The sequence below is a fragment of the Nannobrachium achirus genome, assembly GCF_963921795.1.
Source record: "Nannobrachium achirus genome assembly, chromosome: 3".
Taxonomy (NCBI): Eukaryota; Metazoa; Chordata; class Actinopteri; order Myctophiformes; family Myctophidae; genus Nannobrachium; species Nannobrachium achirus.
In genome coordinates, this window is record NC_137812.1 from 60,885,153 (window position 1) to 60,907,312 (window position 22,160).

Genomic DNA, 22,160 nt, shown 5'->3' on the forward strand with positions numbered 1-22,160 from the left:
GCCGGGGCGCCTCATGGAGGGGAAAGGAACTGTTTGGAATAATGTGTTCCTTCCACGCGCTACGTCCAAACCAGGGAAATCTCCACTGTCAGGTGAAAAGAAGCAACTTGGACTCCTCATGCATAGAAGGAAGCATGAGGTCAGTCCGTTGTCTCCCCAGGTGCGGCAGAGGGAGAGCAGAGCCTAGGATTACATAGGCAATTAGCACTGGGTGAAAAAATGGGTTACAAAATTGTGGGATAAAAATAAAAAAAAATAAAAAATAAAATGTTGTCTATATATATACGTTCATGAAACCACCTGCTGACGGCCTGTCAGCATTGAGCAATTTATTTCATAGGGGGTAAAAGTCTGGGCCCATCACTTACTATACACTATACTATAAAGGAAAAAAATACCCCCCAAAAATCTGCTTTAAGTAGCATGTGAGGGGTCACACTAGGGTTTTATAATTATTCTGAATCCATTGCAAGCATTGGTTTGGCATGAAAAACATTCCTTGGCCTAAAAACAGACGCACGAAAATATGATTTTATGATGAGTCATCACTTTTGACAGTTTTGTCAGGGCTGAGGTGGGGTATGGAATGTGGTATATAGTTTTTTTTTTATTGGCCTAAAATATTGTCTATATACATACCGTCATGAATCCACCTGCTGACCGCCTATCAGCATTGAGCAATTTCTTTTATGGGGGTAAAAGTGTGGGGCCCATTCATTTACTATATACTATAAAAGGAAAGAAATACCCCCAAAAAGCTTTAAGTAGCATGTGAGGGCCTGAGGGGTCAATCAAGGGGTTTATAATTATTCTGAATCCATTGCAAGCATTGGTTTGGCATGAAAAACATTCCTTGGCCTAAAAACAGACAAACACAAATATGGTTTAGTGATGAGTCATCACTTTTCACAATTTTGTGTGGGGCTTTTTAAACCCAAAGAAGGTTTTTCATGCAAAACAAATGCTTGCAATGGATTCAGAATAATTCTAAACCCCTAGTTTGACCCCTCACATGCTACTTAAAGCAGATTTGGGGGTATTTTTTTCCTTTATAGTAGAGTGTATAGTAAGTGATGGGCCCAGGCTTTTACCCCCTATAAAATAAATTGCTCAATGCTGACAGGCCGTCAGCAGGTGGTTTCATGAACGTATATATATAGACAACATTTTAGGCCAATAAAAAAAACTATATACCAAATATCATACCTATGATACCAACTTAGCATCAATGCTAAGCTGGCAGCCAGACTATGTGAACCTCACCTTCAGGCTGATGACCAGCAGGAACACATGGGGTCCAGGTAAGGACAGAACGATGCATCTTTCTATTTCACTTTTCAATTGTGCGTCTGTCATCTTAGTGTCAAAGATCCCGGGCATGTCGACGATGCTGACAGTTCTTCGGTCAACGTGTCTGGTTTCTTTAGAGCAGCGGATTGTCACAGAAGACGGGGACATGTCCTCTACAAACGCTTGTTGTCTGCCCAGGATTGTGTTTCCTGTTGCACTTTTCCCTGCCCCGGTCTTCCCCACCAGCACAATCCTCGTGTCAGAGGCAGAGGTAATGTCAGCAGGGGAGTCTGTCAGAAAGAAAAAAACAAAAACAAAAAAACAATTGAGTTCAAGCAAGAAAGGTAGAAAATGGGATACAAAAATACAAATATTCAGGTCATAAAACCAACATTATAAATAGGTGCCGGTAGGTATTGAAAAAAATAAACAAACATTCCAACCACAGAATCTGATGCTGCAGATACACTTGTGTTGCAGGAAAATTAAGCCAGCTTCAGTGTTTCCAGGAATTGATTGATTGAAGAATTTATTAGAAGTTTGCAATAGAAAAAAGTACAGTTTCATGACAGTACAAATCACTGGTACAAGGTCAACTAAAAGGAGATCCTAGAAAGCCGAGGCTTATTTCCACAGGAACCACACTTTAAGTATCTCATATAACATTGAAAGACAGACGGATAGAACATAGTACTTTATCTAGGATAATATCAGTTTCAAAAGCATAACATCAAATACAAAGGCAGAAAAAGAGAAAAAAGGGGGGGGGGGGGGGAGCATGGGGGCTTAGTTTATTTACAAGTCACGGGTAGCAGCTGTCTGAAGGTGACTTTTCATACCAATTTTGAAGGAGGCTAGGGATTTGCTCTCCTTTAGGGCTTGTGGAAGGGCGTTCCACATGTTGATGGTGTAGCAGGAGAACGAGTTAGAGCCTTGTTTAGTGTTAAATCTACGTTGATGATGATTAGTGGAGCTGCCTCTGGTGTTGTGATCGTGAACATCCTTGACCTTTAACAACTAGTTCACAGCCAAATCGCCTTCCATCGCCATTTTGAGGAGGGTGAGGCAGCCAGATCGCCAAACGTCGCCTTGGGGATCATTTTCTGATCATTTTGGTATTTTTTTGACATTTTTTGAGCTATAAATGACCTTTCTAGCTTAATTTTAGTCTAAAGTTACATATTCGAAGGAAGTGACATCATCGATGACGTAACCCGGAAGTCGTTCGGCCATAACATAGAATGGGCCTTTTTACAGCATTGAATGTTGACGTTTTTCTTATCAAACTTTACCATATCTAGACCGATTTTCATTCGGAAAAAAATGGCTGGACTGACAGATTGGTCACTCAAGAGCAAAAACGAGTGTAAATGGCGTGTGCACGACGTTCGGATCGTGTTTTATAGCTCCCGTTCGGCGGACCGGGAGACATAATGGCCGCCAATGGGCGCCGCCATTATGGGTCTACTGCTGTCCACTCGCTAGTCCAGACTCTAGGAGATTATCGTTGGGCACACTCTAGTGGATAGTACTAGTACTACATTTTACAACAATATGATCCCTGTTGGGTTAGATTAAAGCTAACTTGGAAATTAATAAAATTCCTGGCAGTATAGGCGCACAAGCCTATTGTAAATGGCTGGGAGAGAGTTGTAGTTTGTCAGGTACATGGGAATCTTGGAGGTGTAGTGTATCTTGTACACCAGGCCCATTGCAAGATGCTGTACTCTGTCAGCTACTTTGAGCCATCCCACGCTTTCGTGGTGATGATCGGTAAGGTGGGTCTGAGGAGGGAGACCAAGCACAACCCTAATTAGTCTGTTTTGGGCTGTTTGGAGCTTTAACTTTAAGGCAGCTGGGGCGTCGCAATACCAGACAAGGACTCCGTAATCAATGAGGGGCCCAATAAGAGCACCTCCTAGTGTCTTTCGGGATTTAATATTGATCAGCGGGGCAACCCTTTGCAAGAAGCGAATTTGTTGGTTGACTTTATTGATTACCTTGGTGGTCATTTTTTCACTGGATAGGTTAGCCTCCAGGATGCAACCCAGGTAGCAGATGTAGTTTTTTCTTTCTATCACAGTGTCACCTACTTTAATTGTGAAGTTCTCAACTAGGCTAAGTTTCTGACTAGATCCAAAGAGGATACATTCAGTTTTGCCTAGGTGAATTGAGAGTCTGTTGTCATTGAGCCAGGTGCAGATCTTGTTAAGTTCAATGAATCCTAAACTCCAGAGGACTGAGCCGGTGTACAGTAACTATTCCATCTAGTGGAGGGTTATGCTATGTGCAACAATCCTGGAGGTACTTAATATACCTGCAAGTGCAAGCACTAGCTGTCAGAATGTCTTTCGGCCATTTTCGCCTCACACCCCCGCGTCTGCCTCCACCTCGCCGAGATCTATCTTTAGAGGGGTCCCTGGTTCCTGTGCGTTCAGGCATTCCGGAGAAACTGACTCCTTCACCCGAGTATGCTGTTGTTTTGTTAAGGCAAGCTACTTCCTGAGAAGTCAGCAAGATGCGCTGTGATTGGCCGGCAGTGTATAACCCTCGCTGTGATTGGCCGGTAGTGTATGATGGCGTAATTTTTCCGCGAAAACCGGACCCCGGCGAGGATCACAGAAAACATATAAAGAGAAGGCTTTAGAAGCTGAAAATAACGGAGTGGGTGTTCTAAAACTTTAGCGATTTAACAGTTTTAAGATTTGTTTTATAAAAAAAGTTACATGGTATAACTTTAAGTACTAGTGAGTGCAAATTGTGCAAATTACAATAAAAAGCTGTGTTGGTCTATAGTAAAGGTACAATAATATTTAATAGTCTTGATTGTGACTAAGGTAATGTCTGCAGGGGAGTGTCAGAAAGAAAAGAAATACACATTTGCTAAACCAATTGAGTTCAAGCAAGAGTGGTAGAAAATGGGATACAAAAATACAAATGTAATTCATTTCAATGTAATTCAAGGACATAAACCCCCATTATGAATAGGTGGGTGTTGAAAACAATAAACAGACACTTCTTTCTCAAGTTCAGGCTGAATTCACTTACCCCCAAAACCTTTAGTCGCCATTGAGTAACTTTGGATGGATGGAGATTTCAGTCACAGAATCTGATGCTGCACTTCGTTTCAAGAAATACTGGTCTGGTCTGGTCTCTCTCTCTCTCACTCTCTCTCCCTCTCTCCCTCTCTCCCGCACGCACGCACGCACGCGCACACACACACACACACACACACACACACACACACACACACACACACACACACACACACACACACACACACACACACACACACACACTGTGTTGCAGTAAAATGAAACAAGCTTCAGTGTTTCCAGGGAAATGAATCCTAAGCATGTGTATAACTATTCCATCTAGTGGACGGTTATGCTGTGTGCAACAATTCTGGAGCCAGTAATATTCCTACAGGCACTGTAGCCTCCGGAATGCACCACATGTTCAGTAACACATAAAATGTAACTTTTAACTTAACGCTTCCAGTGCCAGCCCCTAGAGGGCACCAAAGAATGCCAGGGTTTGTCCCATAGGCGAGCGTATTAGCATCCGGGGACTCACGTTGCAGTGACGCGCGTGCTCACGTTCGTGCACGTCATGGAAAGGTCCCGGATGAAAATGGCTACAGAATAGCTATTAGCATTTTGTCATTTAAAAGATCATTTTTAGGCGATTTCGCCGTAAATAAACCTCTCGCCACATCCCTAAAAACACAATCCAGAGATATGGGCCTCCAAAGATGTGGTTTTTCATTGGATTCGGCGGCGATTCGCGGCAACGTTCGCGGCTAACGGCCGGCCGGGGGGGGCGGCCGGATTTCGAACACTGGATTGAAAATTTAGGCCCAGGCTTCAGAAGGCCTCGGATCATTTTATTCATTTCATTAAAAAAGCTGAACATGTTCGGGATAGGCACACTGGACGTCGTTCCGGAAGCGGCGCTGAACATTCGGTGAACATTGGGGGGCTCAAAAATGTATTTTAAACCATTTTTAATGGAATATATCGTCGGACCATGTAAAATGGCTAGCTGGCTAGCGTAGGATGAGCCAGGACCACCCACGACTCTACAAGCAGCTCAGGGTAAGTCAATTAATTAAAAAAAAATTGTATTGGATTGAAATAAAGCCGAACATGTTCGGGATAGGCACAGAATGAGTTAAGTACTAGTGACCCCAAGTGCCAATAGCTACCTATGAAGGCTATGTTATATTCCTAATGGTTTATAGTAAAGGTTCAATCATTTGTTATAGTCTTATGTGAGTAATTAGTGTCTTTCCTATAGGGAAACACACTATTGTTCTCTTCCAACTTTATAGACTAACAGAGTAAACCCCAGAGTGACACTTTATATAGTAAACCCCATGATCCCAAGAGTCCATTGAGTTCAATGACATTTGGCTAGTGTGGCTATAAATAGGCAACCACACTTGCAATTTCCCAGAATTGCATCTTTATAGTTTCCATATGTGTTCATGAACATACAGTATAAGGTCTGCAGTACTACCACCGGCCAACCCTTGCAGCCCAACCACCTGCAGCAGCTGAATGGAATGTTTGGATCGGGAGTCTTGTGCAACGCACAGGGCCTGGACCTGGTGAGAGCAGGAGAGGACCTGGTGAGACGTAGGAGGGGCCCGGCCAGGAGTCAACCCATAGAGCCTAGTTCTTCCGTGTGCCAGAGTGGCGCTGCCCCCAATCCCGGCAGAGTAGTTCCGGTGCAGCACATTGAGTGACCCTGTCTTTCCCTAATAGGACTGATCGTGGATAGCTACTGGGACGTAAGTCTGGACTTGATCACCCCGGCTGGGTCACCTGGGCGAGGGTGTATGATGTTGGTAGAAACACCGAAACACCCGTCGACCCCAGGCTACATCACTGATGATACGTCCCAGTTGCATCCTTGTGATGCACACCGTCTCCTATACGTGGCCGTGTGTGTGGGTATGCGTGTCTGTCTGTCTGTCTGTCTGTCTGTATGTAGCCTGAGTCTGTATGTAGCCTGCAATACCTTTTCTGACCACACATGTTACTGTAAGGGAGGGGCGCTGTTGTTCAGGCCAGGCACACTCACACTCACATTCACACAAACACACACACACACACACACACACACACACACACACACACACACACACACACACACACACACACACACACACACACACACACAGCCTCCACCGCTCAGTTCACACCAGTGTGATTTTTTCATTTCATCCATAAGGTCTGCATACTGTTTATTCCAGTATATTGGCTTATGTTAGGATCATGAGAAGACAGCGAGCACTCAATAAATGGCCTTTTCACATGGTTTTATTTGCCTCACCCAGACAGAGCAATGGATGCGTTTCAACCGCATCGTTCCGATAAGGTTGAAACGAGTACAGACCTTAAATGCATTTGATATGGATTTGTTATTTGACACTTTCCATTTCCCCCTTATTTTTTGTCCTTACATTTTGGGGAGCTTATGTTGGACTTATTTTAACACCTATAGGCCTACTGTACGTGTGGTGTAACAATGAACTTGAAGTTTAGCCTTCTCCTTTTTATAGTTCATCGTAAAACAGTATCTAAAGTTCACTCCAACTCATAATGAAGGGGAAAAGGGAGAGGGACATGAAATGGTGTTACACTGGGCCACTCCTGGAAATCTGAGAGATCACATGACTTATCACATGACTAGAGATATATTGTGTACCAATTCGCGTGAGGTTTGGACTAAATCTATTGGAATACTTGTAATAAAAAATTGCCTCATGGTGTCCCTATAACAGGCTGATTAGAAAGATGTGGGGTGGAGGTTCTTACTTGCCTACTGTGAATGTCCGTGAAAGCCAGTTGTAGCCAATCAGAATGGAATCTGACATATAGACTATATATCTTGATCACATGACTACAGAGATAAGGTGTACCAATTTGGGTGAGATTTGGGCAAAATGTAAAAAGTCTGTTAAAAAAGCATAGACAGATGGACTGCCAAGACGGACAGATTCAGTGAAAACATATTCCCTCACTTTCAGCTGTTTCAGCCTGGCAGTGATAGCACACTAAATACAATAGCAGACCTTTCTGTGCCCTGGTAGGCTAGTCAATCTAAGGTTTGACCCAAAAGAAATTGCAATAGTAATGCTTCAATGTTTTTTATGATCCTTAGGGTCATCCAAATAACATATTAAAAGTTGTGAATTATATATTTAGTGGATCAAGGTAAATTTAGGGGGTTCAAGTATGGGTCCATTCACTTACTATACAGGAAAAAAAGACTGGAGGATTGATTTTGGGGTTTGTATTGTAAAGTACAATGTGTGATGTCATCAAGTTGTACTTTACAATACAAACCCCAAAATCAATCCTCCAGTTCTAGGCAACACAGAAGGGGGTTAACTTTTTTTCTATTTCCACACAACTCCTCTAAGGTATATTAATGACACAGTTCAATATTGAAAATGGGTCGTCTTCCCCTTTAAGTAGCATGTGAGGGGTCTAACTAGGGGTTTTTCATGGTCCTGAATCCATTGCAAGCATTCGTTTTGCACAAAAAACATTCGTCGGGTTAAAAACAGACACCACAAAACGGAGCTGACCCCAGAAAAGTGATGACTCATCACTAAACCATAGTTCTATGGGTCCGTTTTTAGCCCAAGGAATTTTTTTTGTGCAAAACAAATGCTTGCAATGGATTCAGAATCATGAAAAACCCCTAGTTAGACCCCACACATGCTACATCTTTGGGGGTCTTTTTTTTCCTGTAGGCCTATAGTAAGTGAATGGACCCAAACTTGAACCCTGTGAATTTACCTTGATCCACTAAATAAATAATTCACAACTTTTAATATGTTATTTGGATGACCCTAAGGATCATAAAAAACCTTGAACCATTACTATTGCAATTTGTTTTGGGTCAGGCCCTTTTTTAGCTTAGATTGACTGGCCTATGGTATACTCAGAATGCAATTCCGCCCAACCACCTGGGAAGCAACAACAGTATTAATATTGATGACATGGGGGGGGATATGGCCAGGATATTGCATCACAAGATGGAGATTGCATTGCGAAATCAGTCCGTTTATACTCGCAGAGTATGCATGAACTCAATCAATACAAAACAAATCTACAAAACAAAATCATGTTCATATAGACTGGGCTTAATTCACCTGGGAGCGTCTCATCATTTCGACATAGCATCTTTTGACAACCAAACCTAACCCTAACCCTAACCCTGATGATGGGCGTTCGCAAAAGTGAGATTTTCCCAATTCACCTTGCAGTTAGCATGTCATGTCTAGAGCAGATACGGAACCATAGGCAAGCTCTAGACGTGATATGACGTTAGTTCATGAAGATATAGCTACTACAACTGCAGATATTAATTCAAATACAGTAGGCCCCATATATTTCAGTTTATGAGCAGTTGATGACCCCTGTACACACAGGATCTAATCAGTTTGTGCATAAAAATCCAGGGTGTCTAGATACTGGCAGATTTGAACTTTCACCTGCCTCGGTCAGGCGATCATAAGCTACAACCAGCTACAACCACTGCTGCACTGCAGTTGACTTACTGTATATTGTATTGTATTAACTCTTATACTGCTTTGGACGTTCCTGTTCGCCCCAATTCTAGAGAGTGAGGACGGCCAATACGGCCGTTCGTTCGTTTGATGTTTTTTTATGGATTATGATAAAAGACGTCCTTGCGCAACTTTTCAATGTATAATTGGTCGTCGGGTCGTTTTGAGGACAGCCGGAAACCGCGTCATAAAAAAAAAAGTAAACAGACTGTCCTGGCTCCAGTGGCGTCAGTTCAGAACAAGCTAAGGTATGGCAACATGACTGGTGTCACCAGGCATGTTGCCATACCTTAGCAACAGGCACGATGAAAAGTACATTTTTATTATTTCCCCCTGTAGCCAAGGTATGGCAGCTGCATACCCCTGCCATACCCAATTGACGCCCCTGCCTGGCTCCGCCTGCCTAGCTGCTAGCCTTGAGGGATTATATTGTTTTTTGCATCGAGAGAGAGAGAGAGAGACACGTTGGTAAAAGCGATCATTTTGTCGGAAATCAGTTGTTTTATAGTATTAGTAGTATAGTAATTGTAGTAGGTAGTAGTATTTAGCAGTACTAGAATATTGAGATGTATTAGGCCAACTCAGCCTCAACTTGCTGGTTGGGTCAACCCCCCCTGGCCGAGGAGCAGCAGCAGCAGATCCACCGATAGAAATAAACTTTGTTAGAATTAGGATTACACAACCTACCCGTGTTGGTGACCCAGGACCAGCGCCCATGGTGGTGGTGGTCGTGATGATGATGATGATGATGATGAAGGAGAGAAAAAGATCACTGTAGCCGTTGGTATTGAAGATAAAAAGATTGAAGATGGTGCCAGTCCACTGTAGCCGTTGGTATTGAAGATAAAAAGATTGAAGATGGTGCCAGTCGCGAAGAACCGGGGTCCAAAAGTGGATCAAGAGCCTCGTGATATTGTGGAAACCGATCCCGACGGCGCTCGACCCCCGTGTAGGATGGATCCCCCCGCCCGGGGGCTCACATCGCCGCAGCAGCAGAGACCATGGCATGTACCGCCGCCACCGCCGCGAAGAGACAGACGAACTGGACGATTTGGCCAATAAAGAATGGCTTCCGCGTAGAGACCCCTTGGAGAACAGAGGCCATGATTCTACTGCATCCCGATGCCATGATTCTAAGTGGTAAGACATAAATCCAGTGCATGCATGTATACTGTATGTGAAACATCGCTTCAGGCTTTCTTTCCATCGCATCCGTGAGGAAGCCTGGTTTGAGTGACAAGCCTCGAGCCTAGTCTGAGTGATCTCTATTGCGAATAAACCAGTGGGATCCGGTCTAGAGCCCGCCTACTGCATCCGGCTATTTACACGTACACATACATGCAAGAAATGTTTCCGTATCCGGACCGGATCAGTAACTTGATCCAAGCAGTTAGGATCCACGTGCATGCGTTTGTTTTTGTCGCTACACAGGACACACGTGGAGTTCCTATCACGCGCGTGCACGTACCGCGTGTAGTGTACGTGCACTGCACAGCTACTAGGATTATTTGATGGGAATTTAGGATGTATTGGCTTAGTTTGTGTGTGCATGCGTACGATGCGTGTGTGTGTGAGAGAGGGAGAGGTTTCTTTTTATCGTCATCATCATCATCATCAGTAGCTGATGATGTAGCTTTTCAGTTCAATTCAAAGGAGCTTTATTGGCATGAGAAAACATACGTTTACATTGCCAAAGCAAGTGTTACAAATAAAAACTGTTGAAAATGGGGAACATATATACAGTTGGAGGGAGTACAGCTTTGTGTAAACAGAGCTATGTTGCATTGTGACATTTTATATATTATACATACAGGGTATAAAGGGCATTTCACTGTGACAGTAAATGCATGGTAACTATTTACTATATCTGCATTTTATGTATTACATATGAACTTATTGTAAGTCATTTGCTAAATGTCAAAATTGTAAATTGATTTGTTTACATATAAACCTTTTGATAATTTCCTGGCTATGATTTTAGATGATGAGTCGACGACGATGAGCCTACTTCTTCATTGCCACATCGTAGTCGTCCAAGGACAAGGATAGGTAAAGAACAAAAACCTTTTTTCTGTAAAGCAGACTTAGCACCAGACACATGCTCACATAGACATCAAAGGGGGCTGGAGCCCCTGCCCTTTTATCCATCTGTAAAAAGTGCCCTCTCCAGACCATGAATGCTGTTTTTACATAATTACTATATATATAGTTTATATATATATTTGTGTGGTAAGCAGTGAAGTGCATAGAATGTTAGAGAATTTCTAAAACAGCCTTTTGATGAAAATATTAGGCCCCCAACCTCCACCCATTCTGCTGTGACGCGTTGTGAGCTTGGAGGTGTACTATTTTTCATGTATTTTATAGTAATTATGTATTTGTATAATTTACAGATCGACCATAGGCTTGTGTACGTGGTAGGGGTGCAGAGTTCAGCAGACTCGGTGTAGCCCTTCCGGAGGAGCCTGGCTGTAGTGAAACAGAATGGAGCCCCAGGCCCTGTGCAGGCTGAATGAAAAGCTAGGTCATTCACTTGCGACCTTACAGCCCACCCCCCGTAAAACTAGACAATCATTTGTACTGTACTTCAACCTAAAAAGTGTGAGATAAAGAGAACCCTGAAAGCTGAAGCAGGATTCAGGCTGAATCTCATGTCACTGTGTCAATGTTCTGCACTGCTCTTACTGCTCTTACACACTAAAAGTGTGTAAAAAAACACTTTTTCTTGTTTTTATTTTTTTGAATTTGTTTGTAAACAACCACTGATCATAGGTGTGATGTTACTGAAGCCAACAATAAAAGGCTAAAGAGAGATTTCTGCCTGAAAATGTCTTCTTCACAAAAATGCATTTTTCTCAGCTTTATGTTCTCAAAGAGCTGTTTTTTAGGCCATATTCAGCAGCTTCTAGCTAATGAATAGAACATGATAAAAACACGAAATCTTTTTCTGTTGCAAAGTAGACATTCTATTCTTCGTTGCCATATAATTGTTGTCTTTATAGTCAAAGCCAATTTTCTCCAGTAGGCCTTCAAAGATGAGCGACAATTCTCAAATTTAGCTGGCAGTGGATGAAGCTTTTTGTTAAATTCTGTGGCAGTAAAAGAGTTAATGTGCTATGCTGCGTTATTCTCTTTCTTGCTGCAATTATTTATTGTTCTTTGTCATTGTTTATGATTATGTTCAGCACTTGTCTACCGGTGACATCATCAGCAGGCAGGTTTGGTTATTTGAAACAAGATTTCACCCTTTTTTTTTTTTTGGTTCAGTGGTGGTTATTTTGTATGAACTATGGCTTCTATTTCAGAATGCTAACTATCCAGGAAAAGCTGGGCTTAGAACCGATCGATGATGTCATTGCTAGAACTGTCCAATAGTCACCAATGAGACACAGAGTGAGAAGACAGAAATGGAGTAGAAGATAAGGCGGAAAATGGGTGAAGTGCTCCCTTAAGGGCTCCAGTAGTTTCTGAACCATCCAGTAAAATACCATACTGAAAATCCAGTTACAACACCTATGAATGCACCACCATAACCAACCCAATTATTGATCAAGCCAATTATTAATCCTGTAATCACAGCAACAAGGAGCTCCAGCCGTTCACTGATAACACGTTGCCTGTCCTCTTTTCTCCACTGGTGTCTGTATCGATCTCTCTCTTCCACATCATCGGATTGGGCTGAAATGCATACACACACACACACACACACACACACACACACACACACACAATTGACTATGATGTCGAGAGATCTTTCCAAAAACTATCTAAACGGTTCATGCAATGAACAAGCTGCAACAGTGCCCATCTAAATCTTTATTGTTGGCACACAAATCGGCATTGTATGGTGAATCGTGTGGCTGAATGGCCACCCCACTGATTTGTACTGGGGCTGTTACCGTCTCCTCCTTCTGACTTACCTATGAACAAGGGTTGCTTCTGTATGTCTGCTTTTGTTCTTTGCTGCAGCCCCTGAGAGTCTTTTTGACTAGGACCTGCAAACATGAGGATTCAATGTTTTGAAAATACAATATACAGGTAAGACAAAATCCCACATGTTCTTTCTGTTTGGATTTTACCACACCGTGATACTCTGCTCACTTTATCACATTTGCCTTGACTTTCTTACTCTATCTTTAGTATAATTTGGTATTTTCCAAAGAGGAGCGAGAAAAGGAGAGAGGAACTCTGAGAGGAGAGAAAAGATCACAGACGACAGAAGGCAGCATCAGCACCCAGGGGCGTCACAAATAGCAGATACAAAAGCTCACAGCGCGGCACTCGCTCTGCTATTTTTGAAAAGTCGTGAAAATGTGTGCAAATCTTTGAATATATGTATTTTTAAGCAAACATTTGTAACTCAAATTTTGCTTATGGGAAACATACGTTTTTCAAAAAACCTTAGAAGGATTTGAAATATTCAAAGACTTGCACACATTTTCATGATTTTTCAAAAATCGCAGATCTACAAGCTCGCTGTGAGCTTGTATATCTGCTATTTTTCAATAGTTAAAGCTCAAAATAATGCGTAATAATGCGTTCCCAGTCTAAATGGGTTAAACCCCCTCCCCCTATGAAGAACATTCTTGGGGGGCCCACAGTGAATTCTTGTACCCAGGGCCCAGAATTTTTTTTGCGACGCCCCTGTCAGCACATACAGAGGCAGGCGCACAGTACATCTGTGGAAACTGCAACAGAGACTGCCACTCGAGAATGGGAGGGCCTGTAACCCAACAACAGACTAATCCCTGGTACATAGGCCTACTCCATTGTCTTGCAAGACAGAAGGAAGCCAACAACAATACAATAACAAAATAATACAATAATACAACCAAACAATAAAAACTCACTTTTTTTATTCAGAGCCATCTCAGTGGAGTTTTGACGGTTGCAGGGTTGTTCCATCGTGCAGGTTTGTACTTCCTGATGGTCACTGACCTATCTAAAGGGAAAAATATAAATCATTTTCTCTTTATTTCAGTTAATTTAGGCTAGATTAAATAAAAGAGCTAAATTGAAACGATTAAAACACTAAAACATTAGCCTAGTAAACGACCAACTTCCGGAAGAGGGCGGGTACGAGGCTACTAAAACATAGGGGAAGAGTCACAATCCATTTTTACTTTTACACAGACTTTCTTTTACCTAAAGAAAACCTCATATGTAAATCACATCTCACATGTACGTATAGAGAAAACAATGTTCATGCCTTGTTGGCAAATACAGTACATTGACATTTACCTTGATGAAAATAAAATAAAAATAAACATCTTTTGGAATATAATAATGAAATCTGACTCAACAGAGAATTTGCCAGTAGGCCAACATACACAGTCAGTCAGACAGACAGACAGACAGACACATTCACATTACTGTACAACACATCTCTTTACCTTTGCCAAGTCCTTTCTCGTCACATGCACTCAAGTTAGCATTGATGATTACTAGCCTATTACCTGACCTGCAAACTCCAGTAGGCCTACCTGTAATATGTGCTAGTTTCATTTTACCAAGAAACAAACCCATCCCCATCCCATCACATGACAATAAACAGACATTCCATGCCTACGAAGATTTAGCCTCTCCACTAACTTTGGATGAATGGAGTCTTAAGAAATTATGCAGTTACCTGAAAAACTGGTTCTCTCTCTCTCTCTCTCTCTCTCTCTCTCTCTCTCTCTCTCTCTCTCTGAAAATGAAACAAGCTAACTGCTAAGTTGCGTTTCCAGGGAAATGAATCTGAACCACAAGAGTACCTCAATTATGTTGGCTGTGGTGTAACAATTCCATCTAGTGGAGGATTGTGTTATGTGCAACAATCCTGGAGCATACTGTACTTAATATTCCTGCAAGAACTATAGCCTCCAGAATGCACCACAGATTATGTTCAGTAAACCATCAAATATAACTGTAGACTTAAGCACATGCACAAAGTTGAAATAAGTGGAAAATATTATACCTGACCCATTGTAGGAGAGTGCCCGAGTTCTGTTCCACTCAGCTTAAAAATCACGCCAAGCAGAGCAGGCTGAAAGTTTGGAGAAAAATGACAGCTCTGCAGTTTTCTCTCCTCTTACATGGAGCTGTGAGAGAGATGGAGAAGCACAGAGAGAATTGGAGAACATAGTTATGGAATGTGGTAATTGTTTGTTAGTAGCAGGGAGCATAATGAAATCCAGATGTGAGCTCTGGCATGTGAGGACAACTGTGCTGTAATAGGCCTATATTAGGGGTTGACCTGAAGCTATTAGCCAATAGAGTGCGTGTGGCATCATCATCATCATACCCGGAAGTTATGCGGAAACGCCTGCTGAGAGGCAAAAAAATATAATTTTGCCTTGACAGCCCATACATCCAAACAGAGAAGTCCTATCTGATTGCATTAAACAACGTTAAACTCACTTTGCCACTCTATTTGCCACTCGATCTGCCATTCACTTTATGCATGCGCATTCTGATTGAAGATTGATATCTGTGACGGCCTATCATCATTGTGTACACTTTAATACCAAAGACTCCCTAATCAGGAGAGAATATGGGAAATGGGACAGATTCATGTTGATGACATGACTTTAGAGATACTGTGTACCGCTTGCGTGATTTTAGGCCAAAATCTGTAGGAGCAGTGTCCAAAAATGTGTTTTACAAAAATCGGCCTGATGTTTGTGCTAGAAGAGGGCCATGTGAGAATTCATGGGCGGAGGTTGTGCCAGCCAAGCAGTGTGTGTGCAAAGTTTGGCATAGATAGGGGCAACGGTGGCAGAGATAAGAGTAGGGCAAAAGTGTGATGTGACGTGACGTGACGTGACGTGACGTGACGTGATGTGACATGACGTGACGGACAGATGGACACACAGACAGACAGCCGGTGGAGCTTGCTGTGTTCTTGGATTCCCAGAAGCTCCTCTACCCTTTTCTCTGCACAGTGTGCTAGCTCCACCAATCTAGCTTCTCTCACTGTACATGCGTTGAAAGTTCTCATTATGAATGGTCTCCCACAGCCACAGCACAAGAGTGTATTGGACAGGACAGGGTCCTGTAATCAGACAGGGGACCCTCCCTTGCGGGTTTTGTCGTCAAGTAGTCCTCCGGGGGAGGACCAGCACCACCATCCTCTTCGATGTACATGACTCCTGCCGCTGGAAGTATAGGATTTGGTATGACTTTCATGGTTGAGCTTTACTATGCTGATTAAGGACTGTGGGGCGCAACTCCTCGCAGTCCTGGTTTTGGTTCAGAATGTCCTTCTCCTAGATTGGTTGCCTTCCAATGAGCCCCATCTGCCCATGCTATTTTCTCATAGCCTGGACAGTGGTATTGTAGGTGCCAGGGCATGTCCACACAACAGTGTGCCTGGGTGTATGCCGTGTGCGTCCATGAGGAAGCACTGCAGAAGTCTTGGCTGCTTTTACCAGCAGGTGTAGAGCCCTCCCAGTGGCCGGGCTCTAAAGACAGCTACAGGATGCTATGTTATTTGGTCCCAGATAACGTATCTTGAAAACTACTGGCTATAGATTGCCATTGAATTTGCTTCATGAAGTGTCCCAGTGGCCTTTCCTCTAGTCTAGCACCTCCCTTAGACAGAAATATCCATTTGTTATTTACACTAGCCCTTACCCGTTCAAAGATATGAGCTCCAAAATGATGTGCAGTGTGTGGGTTATGGGATGTGCACTATGCATACAGTATATGAGGGATGGAAAGTAACTTTAACTGGTGCTTGCATGATAATATGTAGGAGCATCAATGTAAGAAATACCTGTTTCGAAATACCTGTTTCGTTTAATGGCTACCCCCCCAGCCCGCTACACACACACACACACACACACACACACACACACACACACACACACACACACACACACACACACACACAGAGAGAGCTGGTTAAACATGTTGCCTCATGCTAGATGCAGAATAGATGTGCCTCATGCTAGATGCAGAATAGATAGTAGATACACCATAAAAATGCTAAAATACAGCATATGATTTGTGAAAGTGACAAACGGGCTTCACAGTTATGTCAGGTGTGTTCATATGCTAATGGTGATGCGATTTCAGATCAATTGCTCCAGCCACTGAGGAGAAACGCTGTTTCAGACAGACAGACAGACACTCACTCAGACATTCGCAAAATTATAGTATAGATTATCATTGGCCTGCTAGTGTTTGTTTGATTGATTGATTGATTGAAGATTTTATTAGAAGTTTGCATAGGAACAGGTACAGTTTCAGGACAGTACAGTTCGCTGGTACAAGGTCAACTAAAAGGAGTTGCTAGTAAGATTTTCGGCTTATTTACACAGGAAACCTTTATGTATCTCCTATAACGTTGAATGACAAACGGATAGAACACAGTACTATGCAGTAGATATTGTCAGAAAAACAAAACAAAAAAATGTGCAAAAGATGTATACAGTAGATATTTACAATAGAAGGGGGGAGGGTAAGGCTGGGTTTGTTTTTACCAGTTACGAGTGGCTGCCACCTGTAAGTGGTTTTTCAGGGCGATTTTAAAGGATGTTAGGGATTTACACTCCTTTAAGGCCTCTGGTAAGGCATTCCACATTTTAGTGGTATAGCAGAAGAACGAGGTTGACCCTTTGTTTGAGTTGACTCTGGGTTGAACGTGACCTGTGGCGCTGCCTCTGGTGTTGTAATTGTGGACATCCTTAACGTTTTTAAAGTATTTTGTCAGGTACATGGGTATCTTTGGTGTAGTGTATCTTGTACACCAGGCCCATTGCAAGATGCTGTAGTGTACTCTGTCATCTCTGAGCCACCCCACGCTTAACTGGTGAGTATCTTTCTTTGAACTTTTATTCACACGATTCTTTTTCTCTGAATTCAGGATTTTTATAAGTAACAATAATTTCAGCATTCAGTTGTATAACTGAATTGTATAAACAAAATGGAATTTTGAGAATTAGAGAAAGAGAAACAGAGGGAGAAAAACCCTCATTCCTAGTCCATGAGCTCGCTGCAATATCTTCTAACAAAGTGTCCTTGTGCACTGCCATCCTTTTTTGCATAACTGGTGGCATGTGTATGTGTGTGTGCATGCGTGCGTATACGCACATGTGTGTATATGGGCTTGTGCGTGCGTGCACGCAAGCGTGTGTGTGATGCATGCAGATGCAGCATTACACATTGCTGCCCTCCTACACCCTATGTGTATGAGCTCCAGAGAGACAGACTGGCCAGTCACACTGACATTGCTCTACCACAGAGAAACACAGAGGAACACGGCTGTTGGACCTAATCATATGGCTACTGAAGTAAGTTTCACAGACTTGTTTTTTAAACTTTGCTGGACCCATGAGGGGCCAGCCTTACAGTAAACATATGCTAGATCTATACAAAATTATTTATGTACAGTACTGTATACTGTTTAGCTGAAAAGTAACATCCATATACAGTAGGCCTACAGTATGCTTGTTTCACATTTTACTGCGTGAATAAACAATGTTGTTTCACTTTCACAGCTCATTACACATTGATAACCAAGAGAGGATGCTCTGAGGAGGAAGGATGCACATCTAACACTTGGATAACATTATCGACAAAAGAATCACAGAACTACGAGTTTACCTTCAAAAGGTTCTGAGAAAAAACTAAACTAAAACACTGTTCAGATTGGTTGTACACCACATTTGAACTTGAAGTGGACTACCTTTGATATTTGACCACCCAAAGATCCAAGACTATACTTTTTTTGTGTGTGACCATGGCATCTACGGGTCTTCAGGTGCTGGGTCTGCTGTTGGCTGTGCTGGGCTGGGTCGCTGGAGCGCTGGTGTGTGCTGCGCCACTGTGGCGCATTTCTGCCTTCGTCGGGGGGGAGCTGGTGATCGCTCAGGTGCTGTGGGAAGGACTGTGGATGAACTGTCTCTCCCAGACAACAGGTCAGATCCAGTGCAAGTCCTATGACTCCACCTTGGCGCTAACGGTCTCTCTTCAGGCTGCCCGTGGCCTCACTGTTCTGGCCTTGCTCCTGTGCCTGCTGGCCCTAACGCTGGGGGTGGCTGGGGCAAAAGGTACCCACTGCATGGGAGACGGCAACCAGGTCCCCAAGGCTCGCCTGTCGAGGATCGCCGGGCTCCTCTTCCTCATAGCCGGCCTGGTCTACCTGGTACCCATCTGTTGGACAGCCCACTCAATAATCCGGGATTTCTATGACCCAAATGTTGCAGCGCCTCTAAAAAGGGAGCTGGGGCCAGCATTGTACCTTGGCTGGGTGGCGAGTGTGATGCTGATGGTTGGGGGGGCTCTGTTGAACGCAGGCTCTGCCCCGCCAGGTGGGACAGCTCTCCCTACCTTTGGCGTTCCAGTGAAAAACAACCCATCGCCATCAGTGGCATCAGGAGAGGCTAAACCGCAGGAGAAGTCTTTTGTATGAGATGTTTTCTTATGTCATATCGTCGTTGTCGGGTGGAAACCTCGCATCTCCAAGTTTCAAATGTATACTTTCTTTCGCAAAGTAAAGCCCTGCTACATCATACAAGGCCGTCGCACAAAAGTAGTGAAAACAGCAGATCTGCAAGCACACAACGCCTTGCGGTGCGAGGCGTTGTGTGCTTGTAGATCGGCTGTTTTCACTAGTTTAAATCATTTTTAAAATGATAAATGCAAAACGAACAGTTTTGGAACGTTTTCACCGACAACGACGATATGGAACGTGTACAAAGAAACAAGCACACACTTACAGTCATATACCGTAGGCCTAAACATAAATAATACATAATACGTTCATATACATTTACTTAACAGGATTATGTAAGTTAGCCAAAAAGGATAGGAACCAAAAACTAGTCAAAGCAACTTTCTGACATGATGAGGTCAAATCACATTTTTATTATTGTTTCCCTTATGAAACAGTTTGTGCTTCTTAAATCTTTTATGTGAATCTTCTTTTTTATACATTTCATGTTCGATAACAGAAATGATTGTGATGCCAATGCTCTGTTAATTAATTTAAAGTGTGTGATGTCCGTTATTTCTATTTATAATAAAGATCTATTCAAATGATTTTCTAATAGTCATATATGGCATTTTTGGGTGGGTGTTAAAATGTGGGATGTTCTAATAGCCAGATGTTTATTAATGTGTGTAACTGCCATTTCTAAAATGCCACTCTGCCTCCTCAGTGTACAGTATGCATTTCTCTCTCTCTCTCTCTCTCTCTCTCTCTCTCTCTCTCTCTGTGTGTGTGTGTGTGTGTGTGTGTGTGTGTGTGTGTGTGTGTGTGTGTGTGTGTGTGTGTGTGTGTGTGTGTGTGCAAGCCCATTTGTGTTTGTGCTTTGTGTGGGATGTTTGTGTACAGAGGGCCAATGTGCGTATGTACAGTATATCTGAGTATGCTGGTGCATGTGTGGGCGATGTGTGGAATGTTTTGTTAACTGTCTGCCTTGTGAACATGCGACTCACTCCCATGGCAGAGATTGTATAGGCAGTGGTACGATATGTACTGTATATGACTGTAGAGTGTATATATAGACGGTATGTGTGATATACTGTACTTCCCATGTTCTGCAGTCATCCAATGTCCAAACAAGAAAAAACGGGATTACCTTTCAAAATTGGAGTCCATCCATGCCACTGGAGTCCTCATCCGAGGAAGACCTAGAGATGCATTAGTATTATTAATACTTCTACTACTACTACTACTTTTTACATATTCATTATTTATCTTAATCCCAGGTCAGGTAGCCTACATGGATAACAGAATCTACATATGTTGCTGTCAATCATGCAGGACACTAATGTGCACTCTGCAAGAGAGTACACAGAACAAAGATAATCACACAGAAAAAAGCATAACGAACAAAGAAGATCTTCATAGCACGTGCCAGTGTGAGTCATGACTATCCCACTGACCCACTCACAAGAAAACATTATTTACTATGATGGTTCTTTGATAACAATAGCCAGCATTTATGCAGCCATCTGCTCCCTTGTTTGAGAGTGCATAATCACTTCACAGAGGAAAGTTGTCTTCTTATAAGTTAGTTAGATAATGCGTCATTCAAGGTCATCATAGATATTCCATTCAAACTCAGGCTATTCCTGTTTACAAATTCAAAATAGAAACATAATTCTGATCCCCCATATTCTGGGGAATCTTGCCCTCCATTCCTAGCTGTCAGACTTTCTAATTATTTCTTTCTTTCTTTTTTATTGGTAGTCACTATAAAGATCTCAGGGAAGAGAGTTGGGACTGGAGTTAAGTGGAAGCCAAATTAGACCATCAGCCACTGTCTATATTCAAATACAATACTTTTGACAAAATACTAATTTAGGTTTATCTTTGTGCTTCAATGTGACAGAATGTTAGTATTAGAGTTAAGCCACTAGAGGTCCCTAAACACCAATGAGCAGTGAGTCTTACTGTCCTGAAAGTAAAACAAGCTGGTGCATGTCTAGCCAGCCTCGAGGGGTTTGGCTTGGACTACTATTGCCATGGCACAGGGATCTAGAACATTACTTGTAAACAAAAGTAAACTCTATGTGCGTGCATATTGGAGACAGCCTAAGCCAGCACTTACCAACCTGTGGTCCAATGGTGGCCCGTGAGGATAAAGTGGTCCCCAAAATAATTGCTGAAACATTAAGATTTTAATGATATAACATTAATATACAAACATTGACTATCAGGATATATTTTTTCTTTAAAAGCTTGAAAGATATCACTGTGATATGCCTACAGCATGAGCTGTTTGACTTTCAGCTTAATTCTTAAAGGCACACAACACAAGTTACAACAGGACATTGCATTTCCTTCAAGTGTGTAGAAATGGTGCAAAATACTGAGTCCCATGGCCTTGTTCCAGTGAGGTGACAGATTAGAGAACTAGGCGATAGTCCCTGAGGGTGAAACTCCACAGATAGCTCAGTGTGCTGTTATCTCCAGACCTTTCTCAAAGTTCCTGTAGTTTCAAAAGCTCACTCAGCATCCAAAGGGAATTACCCTGACCTTATTCTATCCCCTCTCTAAACACACATCCATTCTTGCTGTTTTATTAAGTCTCACACACACACACACACACACACACACACACACACACACACACACACACACACACACACACACACACACACACACACACACACACACACAGGGAGGGTGAGAGAGAGATAAAGTTGAGACAATGAGATAGAGCAAGGATATCTTTGTGCACACGAGTCTTGTGTACATGTGTGTTTGTTGAAAGAAACTGGCTTCCTTTTGCCACATTGCCCTTTGACCTGAATTGTTGAGTCATTATGTCGTACAAGCACTTTG

At 42.6% G+C, this 22,160-nt stretch overlaps 1 protein-coding gene across 1 annotated transcript; it reads left to right on the top strand.

The window, feature by feature from the left end:
* Positions 1–18,605: 18,605 nt before the first annotated feature.
* Positions 18,606–19,277, top strand: LOC308281754 (claudin-6-like; the record flags this gene model as incomplete). The annotated part of the gene is made up of 1 exon (XM_080722039.1): positions 18,606–19,277. One exon carries the CDS (start codon positions 18,606–18,608, stop codon positions 19,275–19,277), a length of 672 nt encoding a protein of 223 aa, XP_080578165.1.
* Positions 19,278–22,160: the final 2,883 nt, after the last annotated feature.